Source organism: Pteropus vampyrus, unplaced genomic scaffold, assembly GCF_000151845.1.
Source record: "Pteropus vampyrus isolate Shadow unplaced genomic scaffold, Pvam_2.0 Scaffold598, whole genome shotgun sequence".
NCBI lineage: Eukaryota > Metazoa > Chordata > Mammalia > Chiroptera > Pteropodidae > Pteropus > Pteropus vampyrus.
The window spans coordinates 12,375-13,721 of NW_011889379.1; the positions used below are offsets into that span (position 1 = coordinate 12,375).

General features: G+C 49.3%; 1 protein-coding gene across 5 annotated transcripts in view; it reads right to left on the minus strand.

Moving 5' to 3' along the window:
- The window catches only part of NOD1 (nucleotide binding oligomerization domain containing 1), a 27,527-nt gene that overhangs the window by 9,540 nt on the left and 16,640 nt on the right, over nucleotides 1-1,347 (minus strand). For all 5 annotated transcript variants that reach the window (XR_002778062.1, XM_023525681.1, XM_011384603.2 and 2 more), the window contains exon 9: nucleotides 908-991. Coding sequence is in view for 4 of the 5 variants with exons in the window: in XM_023525681.1 (XP_023381449.1) it covers nucleotides 908-991 (84 nt within the window). In the remaining variant the exon portion in view is untranslated. The remainder of the gene's footprint in view (nucleotides 1-907; nucleotides 992-1,347) is intronic.

Here is a 1,347-nt window from a genome sequence, read left to right on the forward strand (position 1 = left end):
TAAAAGGCTAGAAGAAAAGGTTATATTTAGAAAATACGAAGGAGAAGATACTTTCACTTCCTACTTTTCAGACTTCAGTGTCTTACATTTTTTCAAAAAAAAATATTGCTTTTCAAAATGTTGTTTCGAGGGGAAAAGAATTAAGAATGCATTTGCTGGCCAGGCAGGCCTAGTAGCAGAACGCTCCTAGTGATGACATTTTAATGAACTAATTTAGCCACTATCTCATGAGCACAGAGCAGTATGAGGAGGATGAGAGAGATGTGTGGTACAATTTCCTCACCCGTAAGGAATTTATGATACAGGCAAGTAAAAAAACTACAGATAAATACATTTAAAACAGAGTAAATGACCAAAAGAAAAACAAACAGGAAAGAAGGCACCATTGGTAGGCAACATACACTTAATTAGCGCCCCTGGAATGCAGAGAGGGACCGAGGACAGTGAGCTTCCTATGACAGGTGAGAGGTGAAAGCCGAGTCCTGATGTGGCTACTTGGCGAAGGAGGAGGCTGCAAGGGGAAGAAAGCTGTGTAAGGGGAGGAAGGGAAAAGATTTGGGGCCACGTGCATGACAGTGGGACTCTCGACGGCAAATCTGGGGGTGGTTCTGAGGCTACTCCTGACGGAACGACCAGCCTGTGGTTTTCCCGAGGCTCAGGCTGGCAAAGAAAGCTAAGGCCTTGAACTCACGCTCCTCGGCTTGCCTACCCTGCACCCCTCTTCTGCACCTGTTCGTGCTTCTGGGAATGGCCATTCTCTTCTCTGGCAGGAAATTCGCAGCCTCACTTTGAGGAAAGGCCTAGAGCCTTTTCAGCTGAGAGGCAGCTTTTCAGTTAAGAGTCTCGGCTGTGCAGTCTTTGGAATACTCCCCGGGACCCAACCGTTCAAAACGACTCTGTTTATTACCAGAATATTCTCAGAGACACGTTCTGCTGCAGGGCCTGAGCGAGGCTCTTTCCTCCTTCTGTAGAGATGCCATTGAATGCAAGACTAGGAAGGAAAACACAGGTGGATTATCAGAGGCCCATCAATATCTGCCTGTAGCTTCCGCAATCTAAATTGCTGGGAGACCCCGCCTGAAGGGGGCCCTCCTTGGGCTGACTTGAGGCAGGAAGCAGCCGTGCTTGGCCTCCCCAGCAGCCGACCAGGCTTTGCTGCTCCAGAGCCCACGTTCAGAGCATGAGGTCAGGTGCCAGACTGATCAGAGAAAGGCCAGGCAGGAAATGCAACATTGGTGAGACCTGGTCGGACAGGAAATGCAACATTGGCGAGACCTGGTCACAGTGCAGACTGGAGGCCTGGTGAGCTCTGTGTCAGAGGGCTGACAGTTTCAAGGTGCCCAGCAA